This window comes from Geotrypetes seraphini, chromosome 3, assembly GCF_902459505.1.
Source record: "Geotrypetes seraphini chromosome 3, aGeoSer1.1, whole genome shotgun sequence".
Taxonomy (NCBI): Eukaryota; Metazoa; Chordata; class Amphibia; order Gymnophiona; family Dermophiidae; genus Geotrypetes; species Geotrypetes seraphini.
Window position 1 is genome coordinate 14,203,615 of NC_047086.1, and position 21,533 is coordinate 14,225,147.

The 21,533-nt window shown below is 40.7% G+C and overlaps 1 protein-coding gene across 2 annotated transcripts in view; it reads left to right on the plus strand.

Annotated features, from left to right (window-relative positions):
* Nucleotides 1-21,533, plus strand: part of PREP (prolyl endopeptidase) — a 265,867-nt gene that overhangs the window by 70,690 nt on the left and 173,644 nt on the right. For both annotated transcript variants that reach the window (XR_004538731.1, XM_033936788.1), the window contains exon 7: nt 2,195-2,297. Coding sequence is in view for 1 of the 2 variants with exons in the window: in XM_033936788.1 (XP_033792679.1) it covers nt 2,195-2,297 (103 nt within the window). In the remaining variant the exon portion in view is untranslated. The remainder of the gene's footprint in view (nt 1-2,194; nt 2,298-21,533) is intronic.

A 21,533-nucleotide genomic window follows, 5' to 3' on the forward strand; every position in this document is an offset into this window, starting at 1 on the left:
GTGAAATCCTATGGTGGTGTGTGGCCAGTATAGTGAAAGAGAGTCTCACGCTTGCTTATCTTGGACCTAGTAAAGCACTGGAACTTTTTTCTCTTCGGGTGTGTTGCTTCTCATAGCGTACTACTTCACAATGAGGATTCACATTACTGTATATTAAAATATTTATAATTGTTTTGTTTTTAGTATTAAATAGTGCTTGCATTCAGTGAGAACAGCCCTCCTTTTTTTGTGTGTGTCTAGTTTCAAGTTTAGTTAATTTTAATATACCGACCATCGACGTGCTAAAAATGAAAGTTTAAAATAAATTTTTGTAGGGGGGGGAAATTTGAATATTAAATAGACAAATTACAAATACGAACATGAGCTTGAGGGGAAAGTGAATAATTACATCATTAAAAACAAATGAATTAAAGGGAAGAGGGTGGGAGGATAAAACACCAGGAATGGGGATCGCTAGCTGTTGTCAAGTCTTTTTTATGTTCGCTTCAGTGTACAGTATGTGTGAGGTCTTTGACCTGCCTCTGGGTGTGCTGTTTTTGTATCTGGACATTTAATCATGCTGTTAGTGTCTGGCTTGTTTTCTCTAATGTAGCGTGACCTTGTTCACGTGTCCTGTTTTCAATGAGACATGGCAGATTAATAGAGGACTTTTGTTCATCAACAAAATGCTGACTCCAGTTAAGGTAGAAAGTTGGGTGGCTTGTAACCGTTCTTAAGCATCAGACCAAGCATGAATTGTTTTCACATCTAAAATGCCCTCAATGGGTTATTTTAATTTAGTCAGGTTTTAGTGCATTGTTTGTTCATGGTGTTACGAATTTGATTGCTAATTATTTTCGTCAAGCTATTTTGTTTGATTGCATGTGTTATCCTTTTATTGTCATTAAAATTGTCATGATATTTTGTGGGGTGAAAGTGAAGATGATCACTCCTAAAGTGCTGCTGGGATATCTACCTGAAGCATTAAATTGTAAGGGCAAAAAGTATATTTGGAGAATGCACTACTACTACTACTATTAATTAATTATTTCTATAGCGAACAAGACCCTTAGTCCTTACTCCCCGCATACACTCCAACCCCCCCCCACCCCCACCTCCCTCTCCCCCCCCCTCTTCTGGTTTCCCACTCCCTCCATTTTATCCTCTAACCCAACTATGATAAACCTGTGCCTCCTTCCGCGCTACCTGCAATTCCGACAAAATTTTTGTAAATCCGGGTTCAGACCGGATCCTAATGTAATGGATGTAAACCGCCTAGAACTCTTTGGGTATGGCGGGATATAAGAACCTAATAATAATAATAATAATAATAACTTTATTTTTGTATACCGCCATACCCAGATGAGTTCTAGGCGGTTCACATTAATTAAACAGAGTTACAAGTAGTTCCGTAAACGATTGATCAGATAGACCTGTACAGTAGGTATCATGGGGTGTTTAGGTGTTGGTGACCTCAGTGACGAGGCACACCTCTGCAGTAACATCACTTGCAGGGAAGAGAGGATCTCTGGATATCGATGCAGTTGATGTCTGAGAAGACTCCAAAGCCCTTCTGGTTGGGGAAACATGCTTGTGCTTCTTAGTCTTTTTTAGAAGACAACCCAGATGGAGGCAGAGGTGATGAAGCTGACATTGAGCGAGGCGTCAATATCAGTGTGCCAGTTTTGACACCGATGTTTGTTCTCTGAGCTTCAGAATCATAGACAGCAGACATCCTTGATGCTCATGATGATGAGCCAAAAACACAGCACTGTACAGAGTCACAAAGAAGACAGTCCCTGCTCGATAGAGCTTACAATCTAAACAGACAAGACAGACAAACAAGAAGTCATGGATACAGTTAAGGGGAAGGGTTAATCAACTGGCTGGGTTGGAGGGCAGAGGGGAGAACAGGACAGTCAAGCCATTGTGACATCACTGATGAGGTTGGCCCTTATTGGCAGAATGAGGCATTATGATGTCACAATGCCAGCTCCGGTTATCAGAGGCTGAAACTTTTCACACTTCTATTATTATTATTTCTGTAGCACTACCAGACGTATGCAGCGCTGTACAGAGTCGCAAAGAAGACAGTCCCTGCTCGATAGAGCTTACAACCTAAACAGCCAAGACAGACAAACAAGATGTCATGGATACAGTTAAGGTGAACGGTTAATCTGTACTTAAACTACTTATCTGTACTCTTCTCTTACAGGTGTCTGATGATGGAAGATATGTTTTGTTATCTATACGGGAAGGGTGTGATCCAGTGAACAGGCTATGGTACTGTGATCTACTGGAGACAAATGGAATTACTGGTAAGTTATTACTAGCAGTTTCAAAAGATACAAGGGTCACCAGCTGCCCTGAGGCAGAACACTGCAATGGCTTGGGGCAACAGTCTGCTTGGCTTTAGTGTATAATTTTGTGGGTACCTTAGCTTAATAAACAGGTTTTGTGCTCAAACCATGTGCAGAGTCTTATGGAGACACTGGTGCACATACAGCACAGATGCAGAGACATGTGCAGAAAACCAAAAGGTTGAGCTAACGCAGCTTTTATACTTTGTTTCTTCTCTTTCCTGTGAGCATACAAACAGGGACAGAACTGAGAGGGAGGTGTGCTGAAACAAAGAGCAGTGCAGGGCTCTTGAGAACCGCATGCATGCACAGCCTGAGCACAAAAAATTGTGTTGTCTCTTGGAGCTGCATGCACATATGTCTGCATGTTTTCTGGAATGCTATTCTGTACATAAATATCAGTATTTCAAAACGTTTATGCACAGAATGGCATTCTAGCACGGGTTGTTGTGTTGCGCTGACTGTGATATGAGTCTGATTTTTCACATGCATTTTTCAGCAAAAAAGTTTGACTTATAGGGCTAGATTCACAAACCTGCCCGATCGGGCCCGATCTGGGCAGATCCGATGAATTCTCGGAACCCCAATATGCAGATGGGGCGATCGGAGAAACGCCCCCATCTGCCTGCCCAGATAGCTCGATAGCCAGTTAGGAAGCTGCTCAGTGCTGAACAGCAGCGCCAAAGCGCTCTCCTGCTGGGTGCCACTCAGCAACTGAAGAAACCAGAACTCGCGGCGGCCACGGCAACAACTGACCGGGTTAGCAGCAGGGCAGGAGCACGGAAAGCTTGCTCTTGCCTGCTGCACCTCTGGACCACCAGGGATTGGCAGAGGAAGTACGACGGACAGGGCAGGGAGGGGGGGCAGGGCGCAGAGAGAGAGGAAGGGAAGGGAGCTGGGTGCAGAGCCTGAGAGGTAGGGTGGGAAGGGGGCTGGGTACAGAGCCTGACAGGGAAGGGAGGGAAGGAAGGGGGATGGATGCAGAGCCTGACAAGGGAGGGAGGGAACGAAGGGGGCTGGGTGCAGAGTCTGAAATGGGAGGGAGGGAAGGGGGCTGGGTACAGTGCCTGGCAGGGAGGGGGCTGTGTGCATAGCTTGATAGGGGATGGAGAGAAAGGGGCTGAGTGCAGATCTTGGCAGGGCACATGAATATTAATCCGTCTGACTTATATTCGAGTCAACCATTTTTCCTCCTTTTTGGGGGGAAATGGGGGGGTCTCGACTTATATTCGGATCAACTTATATTTGAGTATATACAGTATTTTTAGAACAAACTCAGATATATAAAGACAGGCTGCAGCACCTTGATCTTCCTCATCTCTCTCAGCCCCCCCCCCCCCCCCTTCTCTCCCTCCTTCAGCCCCTTCACACCTTCACATCTCACTTATTCATACTGACACACAGGACAGCCATTCATGCAAATTGTCCTTTGTCTCTCAGTCACCAAAAGCAAAGAAGGAGTTCTGTGGCACATCTCTCTAAGCATTGTATCTTTGTAATATTAAGTTTATTTCTACACTAAATAAACTTTTTATGCAACCACCTGGCTGTTTTCATAATTATGCCTCTTTGAGGACTGAACCCAGGAGCCCAAATTAGAATAAAAAATATAGAAACACAAGACATAAAAGATTACAGGTTCCACTTGTGAACTGGTGAGCCGAGCACTCACTCCCAGTCCCTCATCCAGCTAGAGTTACACTATCACCTTTTAGGTTAGTAACTGCTGCTCTGTGCAGCTTATTCTTCGGTTTCCCTTCTGTATTGGACTGCAACCCGACTGCGAGGGCCCTGTTTCCTAAGCATTTTCAAATACTCATAAAATGGAATAAAACCATTCTTAAATAGGATCCTTAAGTTGCTGTTTACTTATTAGGCCCATTATCATTAGATCATCAAATCTTTAATGTCTTGGTTTGATTTAGTTTTGGTTTCAGCTTTATCAAAGTGGTTCTGGATCAGATCAATATAAAAACTTGGTCACCAGTAATCAGAATTATTTTGCTCCAGTTTGGCATGAAGAGAGACTGGGGGAAAAAAACCTGAAGATCTTTCGGCTTTATTATGGTTAAGGTTGTTTTTATTTAATAAACCGCCTTTTCTCCATGGATATCAAAGCGGTTTACAATACATTGAATAGTAATTAGTATTCTCTTAAGTATTTTCCCTATCTGTCCCAGTAGGCCCACATTTATTATTCATCTGTGCAGAACCATGTCAAAGGTTTTGCTAAAATCCAAGTACATCACATCTAGTGCTCTCCCTCAATCCAACTCTCTGGTAACCATACTGCCTTGAGTTCTGTAATCCACTGGATTCCAGAAACTTCTCTATTTCCATTAACTAACTTAGCACAGAATCAGCCTGTTCTTTTCAACCTCTTCCTTTTGTTTTTATGGAGCAGAACCACGTCCACCCTTCTCCAGTTCTCTGATTCTCGAGAAGTATTGGAAAGGTCAGTTAGGGAAGCCACCACAACTTCACCAAGTTCCTTCAGTAACATGAGGAGCATCATGCAGCTCGGACTATTTCAAAAATTTGTGCCCACTTCCTTCCAGTGTCTTAATCAGACATTTGCTGAGTTTCCAGCATTCAGCAATCTTTCTGCAGCTGATTCATATTTGCACAGCCACAGAAAGAACGTAAGCCCCAGGTGATGTCCTATGGAGCTTTCACCCAGGTCACAAACCAAATGCAGGTTTTGTGACCCTGTTTCGGGGTCATGACTCACATTGGGGGCAGGGAAATGGCTATTGTACATAAATGTAACTATTCTTGAGCTAGGATTTGAACAGAAACTTTGCAAGAACCTCATCCACACAATTGTAAAGTATAATCTAATCTAATCTAGTCTTCAATTTATATACCGGGTCATCTCCCAACAGAACTCGACTCGGTTCACATGTAATTAAGACTAGAGTACCTAAGAGAGCATAAAAGAAAAAAAGCTGGATTATCGTCAATTCTTAGATACTATAGTCATCCCCATAGGGGATATTTGGTACCCTATGCAGCACTTTAAATATATCCCCTGAGGAAGCCATTGAGTGAAACTAACAGGCCACCGTTGGGTGCAAGATAAGTGCTTATACTAACATCTATTTGTTTGGGGGGCTCTTTTATATTGATGCATGGGTCTGAAATGGGACCCCACAGTCTTATCATTACTATGGCCAGGAATATACAATATTCCCAGTTCCACAGCACAAAATCAAGTTTACAATGTAGTTTTGAGCTATCAGGCTATTTTCAGGCATGGGAGTGGGTAGGGAAATGATGCCATCTGCTACTGCTTTGCAGCTGATCTTTTTCATGTGCAGAATTGTGTGCAGCAAGTACATAATTCTGGCCAGGGGAGGAATTCTGTGCAGATCCTGCAGTAAGCCAAGAACTAATCTGTGGCAGCCATAAGAGCACAAGAGCCGCCACACTGACTGCAGATTGTGAAAAATTGCAGGCAGACTGTAGAAAATTGGAAGACTGGGCGTCCAAGTGGCAGATGAAATTTAACGTGGACAAATGCAAAGTGATTCACATTGAGAAGAATAACCAGAATCACAGTTGCCAGATGCTAGGGTCCACCTTGGGGGTTAGCGCCCAAGAAAAGGATCTGGGTGTCATCGTAGACAGTACGATGAAACCTTCCATCCAATGTGCGGTGGCGGCCAAAAAAGCAAACAGGATGCTAGGAATTATTTTAAAAAAAGGATGGTTAACAAGACTATGTATGTTATAATGCCCCTGTATCGCTCCATTTTGCAATCTCATCTGGAGTATTGCGTTCAATTCTGGTCTCCTTATCTCAAGAAAGATATAGTGGCGCTAGAAAAGGTTGAAAGAAGAGCAACTGAGATAATAAAGGGGATGGACCTCGTCTCATATGAGGAAAGACTAAAACGGTTAGGGCTCTTCAGCTTGGAAAAGAGATGGCTGAGGGGAGATAGGATTGAAGTAGAATGGGTACAAGTAGATCGATTTTTTCACTCTGTCAAAAATTACAAAGCCTTTGAAAAAACAAGAGATGTTTTGCGGTCAACGGGTGATAATGTTTACGGATGTATCTAGACAAACTCAGTTTAAAAGAAAACAGTTCCTTCAGCTAAAGCCTAAAGTTTTGGCAGTTGGAGCTACTTTCTTTTTGAAATTTCCATGCAAATGCCTTATCTCGTTTGGTAGTGATAAATATGTGTTTTATGATCCAGTCCAGTTAGAAGACTTTATTAAAGAGAAACCATTGTTGAAAGCTTAATTTCAAATACTGATTTTACTTTTGGAGGATGTTGTATAGATATATAAAATGCCAGTTGCCTGTCCCTAGATAAGTAGACAGAAAGATTTACATTACATTACATTACATTAGAGATTTCTATTCCGCCTGTGCCTTACGGTTCTAGGCGGATTACAATAAATATGATATCTGGGCATTTCCAGTAGAATTACATTACAGGAGAAGAGTAGATTACAAGTAACAGTGAAGAGTTACAATACATTCAATATCGCAGCAGATGTAACATAGCAATGGATTACAATAAAGAAGATATCTGGGCATTTCCAGTAGAATTACTTTACAGGAGAAGAGTTAATTACAGGTAATAGTGAAGAATTACAGTACATTCAATATCACAGGAGATGTTACATAGCAACTGAGTCAATTTACAACTGGTGGAGAATAAAGAATTACAATATATTCTAGATTACAAAAGATGTTACATGAGCTGAGTCAAGTTTCTTCGGGTGGAGAGTAGCATCATATGCCTATAAGCGGAGGTGTATTTATTGTTTTGATGATTGCATGATGTTGGTTAATTAATGTTGATGATATGGACAGTAGGGGTGTTTAGTTTGGGTTGGATAAAGAGATTCTATTCCCAAAGGAATTGATTGGGAACTCATTAGATGGCGGTTTAGATTGATGGGAGATATTTTTTGAACAGTAGTGTTTTTATTTCTTTTCGGAACTCTTTTATGTCTGTAATTTCGATCAATAATTTTGAGATGTCGGATTTGAGGTTTTATTTTAAAATACTGGCTACCAGTGATAATGTGGACTAGGACATGGTTGAATTATTGCCTAATATGTTTTGTTGTTCTTTATATGGAATTTGTAATTTTTTTTGTGGTCATTCATGAATGTGTTATTAAGATATAACGAATAATCAAATAAATAAATTAAAAAAAAAAAAATTACAAAGCCTAGGGGACACTCGATGAAGTTACAGGGAAATACTTTTAAAACCAATAGGAGGAAATATTTTTTTACTCAGAATAGTTAAGCTCTGGAACGCATTGCCTGAGGTTGTGGTAAGAGCGGAAAGCGTAGCTGGTTTTAAGAAAGGTTTGGACAGTTCCTGGAGGAAAGTCCATAGTCTGTTATTGAGAAAGACATGGGGAAGCCACTGCTTGCCCTGGATCGGTAGAATGGAATATTACTACTATTACTAGTGACCTGGATTGGCCACCGTGAGAACGGGCTACTGGCCTTGGTGGACCATTGGTCTGACCCAGTAAGACTATGTAAACTCCTCTTTTAAATAAACCATCCCTGCAAAGAATCTTAAATAGCAAGGTAAGAAACCTAGCTGAACTTAAATTTTTGTGAAACAAGAAACCAGTGTGAGGCCTTTAATTGAGGTGACATCAGTGAACACCTGGTGGCACTTGACAGCAGCCTCATCACTGTTTTCTGAGCCATCTGCAATGGATGAATTAGAGTAATCTAGCTCCTGCAAAATCAACTGTAGCATAGTGTAAAGCTAATCAAAACATAACATATAATTTAACTTTCCTAGCTTAACCTACAGAAACTTACATGCCTCGGTACTCTCCTGTTCTGTCCCAGTCTGTCCTGTCTTCATCCCAATATTTCATGTAACTGGGATCTATAGCCAAATTCACAGTCTTCACCATAAAGGGACCTTACTCAGTTCCCAAAACCTCTATGTAAGCAATTCCTCTGCAAACAATCCCTTACCATGTCCAAATGAGAAGAGATGTACTAGAATTACAACTGTACACTTCCCCCTCCCGATTCGTGGTTTTAGGACTCGCGATTTCAATTATTTGCAATTTCCTAAAACCGGAATCACCCTCACCTCCCTCCTGCCTCCTGGACCTTACCTGGTGGTCTAGCGGTCTTTCGGGGTAGGAGTGATCTTCCTACACTCCTGCCCCGTGCAGATCACTCACCCAAAATTGCTGCCATGAGTTCCCATCATAGTCTCGAGAGATTACGGGAACTCAAGGCAACCATTTTGGATGAGTGATCTGCATGGGGCAGGAGCGTAGGAAGATCGCTCCTGCCCCGAAAGACCGCTGGACCACCAGGTAAGGTCTGGGATCCCGGGGGAAGGCGGGGATGGGTCAGAGTCGGCCCAAAAGTTATTCGTGAATTTTCAATATTCGCGGGCCGGCTCTGCCCCTAACCTCTGCAAATATTGAGGGAGGAGTGTATTGTTATCAGAAGACATATGGAAACAATAACCCTTTCCTGCCAGCAGACTCACCAAGAGCTGAATATAAATATTATATTCATGCCAAAAACTGAGCCTTGTAGGATACCACATTCAAGGACTTTTGAATCAGATGATACCAACCTACATAAAAATCTTTTGATGTTCTAGCTTCACGCATACTGAAAGGCTGACGCACATTAAGAAACAAGAAATACAGAAGTGCAGTGAGAATTATACAGTTCATAGCTAAAAAAAAGTAGGCATACATTTGGTTCAGTAGCATGTTATAAATTTAGGGCTCCTTTTACGAAGGTACGCTAGCGTTTTTAGCGCACACACCGGATTAGCGCGCGCTCTAGTGCGTGCTAGCTGAAAATCTACCGCCTGCTCAAAAGGAAGCGGTAGCGGCTAGTGCGTGTGACAGTTTAGCGTGCGCTATTCTGCACGTTAAGGCCCTAGCGCACTTTCGTGAAAGGAGCCCTTAGTGTACACACAGTTGTTTTAGCACACATTAATTTAGGATAGAGGCTGCAACAAATGTGAAATGTTAGCCAGGAGCCTTTACGGCGAAAACAGATTAAAGATACAAAGAAAAAACCATTTGAAATATCTATATTCAAATGTTAGAAGCCTAAAATATATGGGGGAATTAGCATAGAGCACTAGATGAAGCAATAGATAATAATGAGCATCTCAGAACTGGTAGAAAGAGAACAACCAATGGCACAGTGTTACCAGGGCGGATCAAATTGGAGATAGGTGGTGCTATACGTTAGAAGGGATTTAGGGGGGAATTCATGAAAAGGCTAGTGTGTTTGTACACACTTACCGCTAAAGACATCCATTATATTCCTGTGGGCGTCTTTTGTAGTTAGCGTATGCTAGCGTGCTTAAAGCCCTTTCATGAATCCCCCCTTTATATAACAAAATTAAAATTCAGCTGGTAACGGATAGAAATGACCTGTGAAGGGAAAGAAAACTGGTAGGGCTATACTACCATCCTCCAGGCCAGAGCAAATAGATATGTTAACAGAAATTAGGGAAGCTAGCAAATTTGATACAAGGCGATTTTAATTACCCAATATTAACTGAGTAACTGTTATGTCAGGAAATGCTAGGGAAATCAAATACTGCTTCTGGAAGCAACTTGTCTAGGAACTGGCGAGAGAGGGAGCTATTTTAGATCTAGTCCTTAGTGTGACTGGTAGCGGTGTTGTCTATTGGGAAACCGTGATCATAGCATGATCAAATTTGTTATGTGCAATCTTATATCCCACTGAATCCTCATTAATTACATAGAATTTTGTATAGAGTTAAATACGTTACAAAGAATTAAAGTTATCAAATTAGACATACAGTCTGCGCTAATATATCATAAATATCAGCTGACCATTAGCATTGTCTTTGTTTTAGGTAACTTGTATTATTAGTCTGAGTCTCTTTGGGCCCCTGGAAGGAGTTTCTTTAAAAAGCCATGTTTATAGATTTTTGCTGAACTGTGTGTGTATAGTTTATGATTTATTTTATTTACTATACCGCCCTTCTTTATGCAATAACAGTGTGGTTGTGCAAATTTCGATAGAAAGTGACTTCCACTCATTTGCTATTTGGTAGTTGAATGATTTGCTGTGACATGACTTGTATTTCATATCTTTCAGAGTTAGGAATGATAAGATCATGTTATTAGAGTTCCGTTGGTCCACAGATGTACCTAATAGTTCAGTAAATCTGGGGAAGTTATCACTGTACAGTGTTTTAAATGCTACACAACATAGTTTGAATTCTATTTTGTTTTCTATCGATAACCAGTGTAGTTCTATGAGCAGTAGTGTAACATGGTCAAATTTTGATTTGTAGTATATGAGTTTTCTGTAGTATTTTGTTATCAGTAGTAGTTTTTTCATTAATTTCATGGAGATAACCTGAGAGTAGAGCATTGCAGTAGTCTAGTAGTTACAATATTGTTGACTGCACTATTATCCTGTATTACTCTTAGAAGAAGGAGGGTCTTATCCTTCTTAATTTTTGTAGTATAAGAAAGGATTTTCAGATTACGTTATTAACATGATCTTCAAAACTTAATGAGCTATCTAAAGTGGCTCCCAGTACTTTGGAAGTTTTCTCAACACTGAAGCTGATTCTAGTTCTCAGATTAATAGTAGATGAGATTAGGTGTATGAGTTGCCCAAACAATAATAGTTTAGGCCAGGGGGTTTTCAGTGTGTAGTTTGAGATGGTATTTCCCCACCCATTCTTGCACTTTAGTTAGTGTTCTGGATAATATTGTAGTCATGCTTGCTTGGTTCAGACTTGCAGGGTTTAGTAGCAAGACATCATGTATATATGAGAAGAGCTATTCCCCTGATTTGAAGCTTATCAAGTTTAATGTGGTTAGAGATGGAAGATCTTCGTGGTACTCTGCATGGTGTAGAGACCAGTAGTCAGAGAAGACTTCATCTTTAACACTCTGCAGTCTTTTCATGTGATTGACCATGTCATGTGCTGCTGAGTCATTGAACTGTAGTAGTAAAATGTTTACATGTGCTTAATACTAATCTAACTCTCAATGTCCGAACACTCGAGCATGTTTATGTACTGTGTTTGTTTCTGATCCTATGTTGAGAGGATAATTGTAAATTTCAATTTGAAATGTAATCTTTTAGTTGGCTGGCAACTACAAACTCTGTCAACTTTGTCATGAATGATTTGCTTGCTACCAGCTTGGGATAGGTCTAAGTCTGCTTCTTTAGGGATAGGTAGGTGTCCATGACTTTTAGAATTATACTTATAAATTGGTTTATGCCGGAAATGGACTTAGGTGTCGATGGGCACCTCTATGGTCATGTTTTTTGTCGAAAGTAGGCACCAAAAATGTAGACCTGTAAAATCCTGGTCTACATTTCCAGCACCTAGACGTGGCTGTGATTCTCTAAACTGTGCCGTTACATGATTGGCACTGCTTTTATAAACGCCCACCGCTAACGGCGTCATTTAGAGAATCCAGCAGGCCTTTATATTTGTGGTTATTGATTTTAGATAGCTTTGAGAAGTGTATGTGGTCCATTAGAGCTTCAGGTTGGGAAAATCGCTTCACCCTTCATTATTTCAGGCAAAGATTTAGAAATTAAAGTTACAGGGAATTGTTGGAATCAAGAATGAAAAACCAAGAAGCATCTCTGACAAAAGAGCATTGATATTAGTCAGGCTTGTCACAGAACCCCCAGAGGTCACTTCAAATGACCTGCTATATATTTTAGCTGGCACTGGAATAGTTGTTCACAAGTTTGCAGCAGCAGTGATTTGAATGGGAGAGCTGTCAAATGAAAATCTCCTCTGTGACCTCATTTGAAAAGTCATGGGGCCAGATATTCAAAGGATTTATGCTCCTGACTTTTAGAGTTATACTTCTAAATTGGCCTATCTGAAAATTTACTAGGGCTAAGTATCTAACCTTATGCTCAAAATTTCACTAAGCTCCCTAAGACAGCTGGACTCAGATTACGGAACACTGCAAGATATTGGTACTGTGACACCTCCCCTCCCACACACATACACACACACTTTTGAACTGAAGAAACCGGTATGCTGCCCTTGAAGTGGAGTAGATGAGAGCAACCCAGGGAGATGAGGGACCAAAGCTTGAAATCCCAAAAAGGTGATGGCGAAAGCTTAGAAGGATGCTAGGGTGCATAGGGAGAAGGGAAAAGGAGGTATTGATGCCCCTGTATAAGACTATGCTGAGATCTCATTTAGAATATTGTGTACAATTCTGGAGAATGCACCTTCCAATAGATATAAAAAGGATGGAGTCAGTCCTGAGGAAGGCTACCAAAATGGTGCATGGTCTTTGTCATAAGGCGTATGAGGACAGACTTAAAGATCTCAATCTGTATACTTTGGAGGAAAGGCAGGAGAGGGGCAATACAATAGATACGTTTAAATATCTACGTGGTGTAAATGCGCATGAATCAAGTCTCTTTCATTTGAAAGGAAGCTCTGGAATGAGAGGGCATAGGATTAAGTTAAGAGGTGATAGGCTCTGGAGTAATCTAAGGAAATACTTTTTTACAGAAAGGTTGATAGATGCGTGGAACAGTCTCCCATAGGAGGTGGTGGAGACAAGAGACTGTCTGAATTCAAGAAAGTGTGGGAAAAGAACATGGGATTTCTTAGAGAGAGGAAGAGATAATGGTTACTGTAGATGAAAACCATACTATTCAAGAAATTTGTCAAATGATCTAACCAAACCGTATCGACCATTCCCTGATCCCGACGCATACTATAGCTATCAACCTTGTAATCTCCTTGGGAATGCCCAGGCTAATTTCTTGTTTTAAACCGCCTAGAACTGAAAGGTATTGGCTGGATAGAAGACACCAATGTAATATAATGCAATTTAAAATAATCTTAGAGCTTAGCACCGATTTTCAGCACTAGGCTTATAAATTAAGCTCAGAAATCTAGGCAAAATCTAGCCTAAATTTGAGCCCACTTACTTTAAGGATTCAGGAACATCAAATTAAAATCTATTTTTACAAAGATGACATCATGTTAGTTTCCCCTCTGTGCCTAGATAGACCTAATTTAGTCCCTTTACAATCATGTCTCGACGTGATTGAAGATGGGTTCTAAAAAATAACCCACAAAAACTGTCAGGATGTGGGTTACTGGTTCTTCTAATTTACCATCAATAATTCCATTATTACGATCTCAGCCTATTCAACTTTTAAATACTATGGTGTGCAATTAGATTCTGTTCTTACATTTTGCTCATAATTAATTTCTGTTGTGAAATCGTGTAGGCGCCTCTATGAACAGGAGTTGGACACCATTGTTTGTAGGCACTTTCAAACGCCTACTTTTTAAAAAAATTAGATTTTAATTGGTTTTAAACGATGTCAATTATCGCACTGTTTATCACCAATTCAAACAATTAAGTTAGGAGGCGTCAGAGTGCCTACCGCCGCCTACCTTTTGGCGCAGTTTTGAGTATTTGGGTCAAAGCGTATAATGAAAATGTAAATTCTTTTTCATATTGCCCAATCCATTTGCCATGCTGAGGATTACTTGACAGTGATAATAATAATAATAACTTTATTCTTCTATACTGCCATAATCTTGCAACTTCTAGGCGGTTTACAACTGAAGAGAGCTGGACAAGCAGCAATTTACAGTATGCAGATAGAGAAATTACAGTATACAGAATCTTAGAAATGAAGCAATTATAATATACAGTTTGTTTAGAAATTCAGGAAGTCCTTTTTGATAAAGTGGTGAATTACATAATACTGTTTGTATAAAATTTTTCAGGGGGGAACATATTAGGTAAAAGAAAAAGGAAAGAGAGAGAGGTGTAGTTGAAGTTTAGTTGACTTATTTGTCGAATAAGGCAGTTTTTATGGTTCTTCTAAAGGCGACGTAGGTCAGTTCAGCTCCATTGATGTAGTTGTCCAGCCAGTGTTGTTGGTACTTAAAAGTTCTGTCCAGGAAGGTTTTGTATCTACAGCCGGTAATGCGTGGATATGCGAATAGATGGCAATTTCTGGTTTGTCTCGTGGGACTGTATAGTACAGTGGTCTCAAACTCAAATCCTTTGCGGGGCCACATTTGGGATTTGTCAGTACTTGGAGGGCCGCAGAAAAAATAGTTAATGTCTTATTAAAGAAATAACAATTTTGCATGAGATAAAACTCTTTATAGTTTATAAATCTTTCCTTTTGGCCAAGTCTTAATAATAATATTGTCATTTATAGCTAAAGAGACATATGATCAAGAAACTGTTTTATTTTACTTTTGCGATTATGATAAACATACTGAGGGCCTCAAAATAGTACCTGGCGGGCCGCATGTGGCCCCCGGGCCGCGTGTTTGAGACCATTGGTATAGTACGAAGTGTGATAATAGGTATGTGGGGGCTAGTCCCCATACTAGTTTGAAGCATATGCAAGCGAACTTGAATATTGTTCGTGCTTCGAATGGCAGCCAGTGTAGTAGTCTGTAGTAGGGGCTGACATGGTCACTCTTCTTTAATCCAAATATCAAGCGGACTACTGTGTTCTGGACTATTCTAAGTTTCCTCACTGTTTTTTTGGGAATGCCCGTGTAAATGATGTTGCAGTAATCCAGTGTAGAGAGTACTAGTGATTGCACTAGTAGTCTAAATGCTAATGGGTCAAAGTATTTTTTGATGGTCTTTAGTTTCCATAATGCCTCGCTCCATTATATCTTTATTGAAATAGCAGGTACTTGCGTTTCATTTTTGCTCAAGCTGCTTTCTTTAAAGCAGAAAATGCTAGGGCACAGCTTATTTGAATGCACTGGTACTTAAGTGAAAAAATGTTCTTATTTTCCTCTCTGTATTAGCTAGATTGTTTATTAAAGAAATTATTTAAAAAAAAAGAAACCCCAAACAAAATGATTGCATAGCTGTATTATTACGCTGCCTTTCACGTTGTGCATAATGACAGCCTGGATCAAGGGCAGCTCTTCTTTAAATTGCATCTGTTACCACCAGGTATTATCCATTTAAAAAGCACTGCAGATTCATCTGTTATTAACAAGGAAAAGCTAGATCCAGCTACCAGAAATCTGATTCACAAAGCAGAAACAAAAGAGTGGCAAGCTAAAACAGAAGTAGCATAGCAAGAAAGCCACGCTTCCAATTCTACTTCTTTTCCTAATATGCTTCATGTGCTTGAACAAGTTTTTCACCCCTTACTACTTAGGTACGGAAATAGCTACTGCACTTGCAACATACTTTGAGTTCAACATAAGAATAGCCTTACTGGGTCAAACGTCCATCAAGTCCAGTACGGTGGCCAATTCAGGTCCCTAGTACCTGGCCAAAATGTAATCAGATGACATCAGGGCCACTGGAAAACAAAAATGCCTTTGTATCACTCCATGGTGCAGGTGCACCTCGAATACCGTGTGCAATTCGGGTCCCCACATTTCATAAAAGAATTAGAAAAGATATAGAGGAGGGCCACAAAAATGATAAAGGGGATGAGACGACTTCCCTATAAAGAAAGGCTAAAGAAGCTAGGGCTCTTCAGCTTGGAGAACAGATGGATAAATAATCATTTTATTCTTATATACCGCCAAAGCCGTAGTAGTTCGAGGCGGTTTACAACAAAGAAGGGTTGGACAATCAGCAAATATAGGCACAATGTAAAGTCATCAAAATCCAGGTGAGAGGTAAGGCATGAGAGATCTTGGGATACAATTTGGTTAGAGTTGAAGAGATAGGGCTTAAAGGGGGATATTATAGGTCTATAAAATACGGAGTGGAATACAAGGACCAGGGAGCAAACAATGAAGTTACTAAGTAGTAAATTTAAAACAAATCACCCCCTCTTTCACTAAGGTGCGCTTGCCGATTTAGCATGTGCTGAATATTAGTGCGCGCTAAGGGCTCCTTTTATCAAGGTGCGCTACAGGGGTTAGGGCGTCGGACATTTCATCACGCGCTAACCCCCGTGGCAAGCCAAAATACTAATGCCTCGTCAATGGCGGCGTTAGCGACTAGCGCGGCAGGCGGTTTAACGCGCGGTATTCCGTGCATTAAACCCCTACTGCGCCTTGACAAAAGGACCCCTAAATGTTAATGCGTCCATAGGATATAATGGACGTTTTAGCATTTAGTGTGCCTGAGTAAAAGGACCCCCCCAGTGTGTAATTAAGGTGTAGAATTTGTTGCCAGATAATGTGCAAGGGTTTGTTTTTTAAAGAATTTTTTTTTTAACACATATGATCATGTAAATTAGGAAAACAGAGTCAAATACAAAACCCACAGCAGAAGTAAGAAAAGGAGGGATGGCACGGAAGTCAGATTTTGGGGAGGGGGAGCAAGAAAGAGAGAGAAGTTGGGTGGAGTGGTTCATAGAGGAGGGGAGACAAGTTGGTGTGGGCAGAGGCAGTGGAAATGATGGGCCACATGAGCCATGGCTCCAGAATTATTTTGCCCAAAGAGTATTGCAGCTAAAGAGTTTGGGAGCAGGTCTGGAGCTTGGTTTGTTTGGCCTCTCCAACTACCTCCTAAGCGTGAGGAAGGAAGAGGCAGGAGAATCAGAGGGTAGGTGGTAAGCATGGGAGGAGCCTAGGGTCAGGGACGCAAAGGGGAGATGCTCTATGAGGATAGTAAATAGGCACAGCTGGGCAATGCCGGACATGGGGGTGGGTATATGGAGACAGAGGGGATTTGCTGGACCTGGGGAGCATAGGAAAGAGAAAAGGGATGTAGAGTGCTGATGATGGATGCAGGGATATGGACATGGAAATATAGGGACAAGAGAAGAGAGATGCTGAACACAGGGGAAGATGGGGACATAGAAATAGAAGATGGATGGATGATGGGCATGGTGAGAGAAAAAATGTCAAAAGAACAGGAGTGAGTGATTTAAGAGAAGACAGAGGGACCAACATAATTTGAAAAATAAAATAAACTAGCTGTGAATTATCTTTATGCAAAATACATTGAACATTGGGTTTGATGTAAATGGAGGGGATTTTTTTTTTTTTTTTTGCCTGTGAATGATTGTTAGTCCTGATACAAATTAGCAGTATTTATAAAACATAACTGCATTAAGATGATGGACTTCTGAGGCTTTTCTCTTCCATTTAGTGGTTGGTAATTAGATTTGTTTAGATTGTAAGCTCCTTTGAGCAGGGACTGTCTTCTTTGTGACTCTGCAGCGCTGCGTTCGTCTGATAGCGCTATAGAAATAATTAGTAGTAGTAATAAGTATCTGTAGATATCTTTGTGTGTTCATTGAAAAACAACAAAAGGCAGAAAAAATCATTTTAGTTTATATTTTGTGATTAGAAATGTCTGATTTGAAATGTACATCCTGCCAGAAATCTTGGAGGGACCCCAAAGCTCACTACCAGGCTGTGCCGCTGAGCTTCCATTAGGCTTGGAGTTGTCCCTGGCCAGAGGGCCAAGGGCAGTTGCTCTCCTCTTTTATATTTTGCAAGGTCTGGTTTCTTGGGATTTCTGTTTATATTTGTGGTCCTCTATTTTGAATTTGACATTTGCGTTCTCTGTGTGTGACCAAGGTATTCTGTTAGCATGAATTTTCTATGTAGCATTCTGTAGTAATTTGGCTTGTTCTGTAACAAATAGATGTATTGATAATTTAGGGCCCTAAAATATCATAGGTTTTGCAAGTTAGTGTTGGCATGATGGATTTGATCTCGGTTCTAAGTGACTTATATTACTTTGCGCTATACCTGTTGTTGAGATTACATTAGAAGCAAATATTTGTATGGTGACTTTTATGGGGAAACACCCTAGCTCTGCTCTTTAGCCACATTTGGGGAAACGATAGGGGATTCTGTGGAAGCAGAATGCATTTGACTTCAATGGCATATAAGGCACAGCTTCCCAAACTGAGAGAGGACACTAAATGGGGTCAGAAACTCATATTTTTATTATCTTATCTAACTATTGTAAACCGAGTCGAGCTTTCTCCGATTGAGGACTTGATATGCAAAACTAAGCATTAGATTAGATTAGATTTGAGGGTCACAACTTAAGTGGGCTCTTCATAGAAGCAGCATTATTCTGTATCTCCGGGGAGGGATGGTCACTTTCATTTGAAAGGAAGCTCTGGAAATGAAATTAAGAGGTGATAGGCTCCGGAGTAATCTGAGGAAATACTTTTTTACACAAAGGATGGTAGATGTGTGGAACAGTCTCCCGGTAGAGGTGGTGGAGACAGAGACTGAATTCAAAAGGGCCTGGGATAGGCACGTGGGATCTCTTAGAGAGAGGAAGAGAGAATGGTTACTGCAGATGGGCAGACTGGATGGGCCATTTGGCCTTTATCTGCCATCATGCTTCTATGTTTATTTGGCCACTATCATTTGTGTTGGAGCACCATGGCTCAATGGGGAATGAAGAGTACAGTCTCTTGGATTTCCCCTAGCCTGCATTGCTACCCTCACTAATGTTATTGGCATTGGGGTAGGAGAGAAGCAAAGGGGGGGAGGGGTGCGGATATGGGTGCATCAGGTGGTGGATTTTTTTTCTCTTTCAAAAAGTTAGCGACCCTAGTGCCCACCCATCCAACTTGCCTTCTGGCTATGCCATTGAGTGTCAACACAGCAATCTAATTTTTTTTTGATGATTTTGAGATTTTGCATAAACCCTGGTCAGGTTTGAGGAATAATTTTAGTATTGAAACCGTTTTGGGTGCTCACCAGTCTACCTGATTTTGTGTATGCAAATCTCATGTATATTTGTTGTAAAGGTCTTGAAAACCTGTGGTCTTAAAACGATCTTTTTTGTTGGCTTTGATAAGCAGTTTGATCAGTAAGCCTTGGAGTTTATTATTCAGCGCCATGATTTGGACAGCTCCTGTGACAGCCTAGACAAAATGAAATGGGAGTTGGCATATTAATGACAAGGAAGAAGCTTCAGTATATCTTTGGGTAATAATTTTTATGGTAAGCTTCTGTAAGAATAGATAGGGATTGAAAGAGCTAGGAGGCCTCTTTAATTTGATAATTCTTCTTCATCTATTGTGAATCTCTGTGAATGAATTGTTAACCAGATTGGAGGATAAGTAAGTTTTTAATACAACTAATGAAATACTAGAAAGGCAGGTAGGGCTGGTCTCGGTTAGGGCGCTGGTCTTTGACCTAGGGGCCATTGCGGGAGCGGACTGCTGGGCACGATGGATCACTGGTCTGACACAGCAGCGGCAATTCTTATGTTCTTATGTACTATATAGACCAAAATAAAATATCACTGTGTCATTGGAATAGTGATTTTCAGCCTAGTCCTTGGGACACACCACTCAATTGGGCTTTCAGGATTTCATAAACGAATAAGCATAAGAGAAATCTGCATACATTGCCTCCAGTTTATATAGATTATCTCATAAATTTTCAAAGTTTTAAAAAAGGTTTTGATAATTTCCTCAAAGAAAAATCTATAAGCTAGTAGTAAGATGGACCTGGGAATATTCACATCTTATTTCTAAGATAATCCACATAAAATTGGTTTTATTCTTTCGGGATTTTGCCAGGTCCTTGTGACCTGGATTGCCACTGTTGGAAACGGGATGCTGGGTTTCATGAACCTTAGATCTATCCCACTTTATGATCATTGTGGGTATCATGAAATCACTGCCTGAGCCACTGTATTAGATTCGTATCCAAGGGTGCAGGAACTGTTCAAGATGGGGGCTAATATTGCAGATATCTGAGGTTGATGTGCTGCTACTGCTGCATTTTTCCCTGAATCACCATTACTGGCTGCTAGGGTCCACCTTGTTGGTTAGCGTCCAAGGAAAGGATCTGGGTATCATCGTAGACAGTACGATGAAACCTTCTGCCCAATGTGTGGCAGCAGCCAAAAAAGCAAACAGGATGCTTGGAATTATTAAAAAGGGATGGTTAACAAGACTAAGAATGTTATAATGCCCCTGTATTGCTCTATGGTGTGACCTCATCTGGAGTATTGCGTTCAGTTCTGGTCTCCTTATCTCAAGAAAGATATAGTAGCACTAGAAAAGGTTCAAAGAAAAGCAACCAAGATGGTAAAGGGGGTGGAACTTTGTTCGTATGAGGAAAGACTAAAAAGGTTAGGGCTCTTCAGCCTGGAAAAGAGACTGTTGAGGGGAGATATGATTGAAGTCTACAAAATCCTGAGTGAAGTAGAACGGGTACAAGTGGATTGATTTTTCACTCCGTCAAATATTACAAAGACTAGAGGACATTAGATGAAGTTAAAGGGAATTACTTTTAAAATCAATAGGAGGAAAATTTTTTTCACTCAGAGAATAATTAAGCTCTGGAAATAGAGGTTGCGGTAAGAGCGGATAGTGTAGATGGTTTTAAGAAAGGATTCGACAAGTTCCTGGAGGAAAAGTCCATAGTCTGTTATTGAGAAAGCCACTGCTTGCCCTGGATCGGTAGCATGGAATATTGCTACTCCTTGGGTTTTGGCCAGGTACTAGTGACCTGGATTGGCGACCGTGAGAATGGGCTACTAGGCTTGATGGACTATTGGTGTGACCCAGTAAGGCTATTCGTATGTTCTTGTGTATTTAACCATAAATAGGTGAAGTCCAAATATTTGCCTCTGAGCCCAGATCTGTTTCCCTTTCTAACCCCTTCAATGCCTTGGTGACCATGGGATAGGTTTGGGGCAGTTGGGGTGTGGTTTCACAGTTGGAAATGAGCAAATTGGAGGTGCCATCTTGTTTAGAGGCAGTTTTACTGTCCCCCAAAGTGCAAGTCCCTCAGAGTATGCTGACAGGGAGAGAACCTTTCTCCCCTCTTCTCCATATTGGGGAAAAACGGATGATTTTGAAAGCAATCAGTAGACTGAGCATTGGGTTATATGTAGAGGATATGGGTATCTTGTGGGGCCTGAACTAAGGAAGTTCAGGAACAGGTGTTAGGAGAGTGGCCAGAAAGGTGCAGTTACAATGAGATTTGTTTGGTCTCAGTCTACCAACTTTGTGGGATCCCTTAGTGAAACTGGGGTTGACTCTTCGGGAAGCTCTTTGGTTCCCAGTAGGATTACAGTGTTTTTTTAGTATCTTTCTGCTACTAATACTATTTATCATTTCTATAGCACTGAAAGGCATAAGCAGCACTATATATTTAAAATGCAGTAGACGTTACCTTTAAACTTTGAAACACTGAAGAAGATCATTGCTGCAATTCAGCTTTCCTTTTCTAGGAAATTCAGCAATTAGCAACTCGGACTTTTGCACCCAACTTAGCT